At 38.5% G+C, this 1,410-nt stretch overlaps 1 protein-coding gene across 1 annotated transcript in view; it reads left to right on the top strand.

The window, feature by feature from the left end:
* immp2l (inner mitochondrial membrane peptidase subunit 2) overlaps positions 1–1,410 on the top strand; it is a gene marked incomplete in the record, with an annotated part of 9,690 nt that overhangs the window by 3,350 nt on the left and 4,930 nt on the right. The window contains 1 exon segment of the mRNA XM_014029127.1: positions 832–935. Coding sequence (XP_013884581.1) covers positions 832–935 — 104 coding nt within the window.

Here is a 1,410-nt window from a genome sequence, read left to right as displayed (position 1 = left end):
AACTAATGATAGGAGCTCAGAAGACGGTTTAAGTTTCACTTTCGGTTTTTCACCGGAGAGCCTGCAGGAGTCATGGGCTGGGTGTGTGGGGAGGGCGGGAGGGGGTACGCTCTGCCTTGAGGAAGTTAGGCTTAAAGACACGTCCCAGGGGCGTTTCTGGTCCCAAAAGGTGTTTCTGGTCCCCACCTGTCGTTTTGCTCCTAAGCATGGCTTCCCAAAAAAGCTGCAGGATTTCTCAAACACGCATGAATGAGTCAGAGCAAGGCTTTGGGCATGTTTTTTATGAGAGTATAACATGATATAAAACTCAAAAAAGTTGATTTTACATGATATTGCCCTTTTAATACTTGGGATAACCCCTGGAAAATAGGTCTGAATCCCATTTTTAGCTGATTCTAAAGAGGATTTCTTGATGTAATGTAAAAGTGACAACCTACAACCATATTTGAATATTGTGATTTCCCAGCTGGTAGTGAAAGTAGCTTTACCAGCATGCAGACAAAGTTGTTCAAATTAAAGGCTTTTCTGCTCAAAATCAAGTTTTTGTCAGTGTTTATGCATTTCACTAATTTTGGACATTTCAAATATGGCTTTAAATTGATTGAAAACCCATCTTTATATCCGCTTTTAGTTGTAGCTGAGAAAAACATCTTTATTTTTGTTGATTTTCTAAGTTTATTTTATTCATCCTAAACTTTATGTGTTTTTCTGTTATATTTCCCCTCTATTGCTTTTATATTTAAACCTACAGCACTTTGGTTAGCAATGGTTGTTTTATTTAACCTCTGCTGATGATTTCTGTCTAACATGGACATATGTGTTTAAGAACAGCCTTTCCTGAACCCCGGAGGAGGGTCCGAGTGTGACGTGGTCCTGCTGAACCGTTGGAGTGTGAGGAACTACCAGGTCCAAAGAGGTGACATCGTCTCCATTGTGTAAGGAAACAGGATTAAATGTACTTCTACTGAAACCTGCAAAGAACAGGAAGGTTTTGTTCCTATACATTATTAAAGGTCGTAGCATATACAGCGGGTAAAATAAGTATTGAACACGTTAACATTTTTCTCAGTAAATATATTACTAGAGGTGCTAATGACATGAAATTTTCAACAGATGTCGGCAACAACCCAAGTGATCCATACATACAAAGAAATCAAACCATAAATGTCCAGAAATGAAGTTATTTGTAATAATGTGGAATGGCATAGAGGAAAAGTATTGAACACACTTACTGAAATTTATCTAATATTTTGTACAAAAGCCTTTGTTGTCAATGACAGCTTCAAGACGCCTCCTGTATGGAGAAACTAGTGGCATGCATTGCTCAGGTGTGATTTTGGCCCATTCTTCCACACAAACATCTTCAAATCTTGAAGGTGGACCTCTTCTATGAACTCTGATCTTTAGTTC

Source organism: Austrofundulus limnaeus, unplaced genomic scaffold (assembly GCF_001266775.1).
Source record: "Austrofundulus limnaeus strain Quisiro unplaced genomic scaffold, Austrofundulus_limnaeus-1.0 Scaffold858, whole genome shotgun sequence".
Lineage (NCBI taxonomy): Eukaryota > Metazoa > Chordata > Actinopteri > Cyprinodontiformes > Rivulidae > Austrofundulus > Austrofundulus limnaeus.
This window is presented reverse-complemented; position numbering and strand designations above follow the sequence as displayed.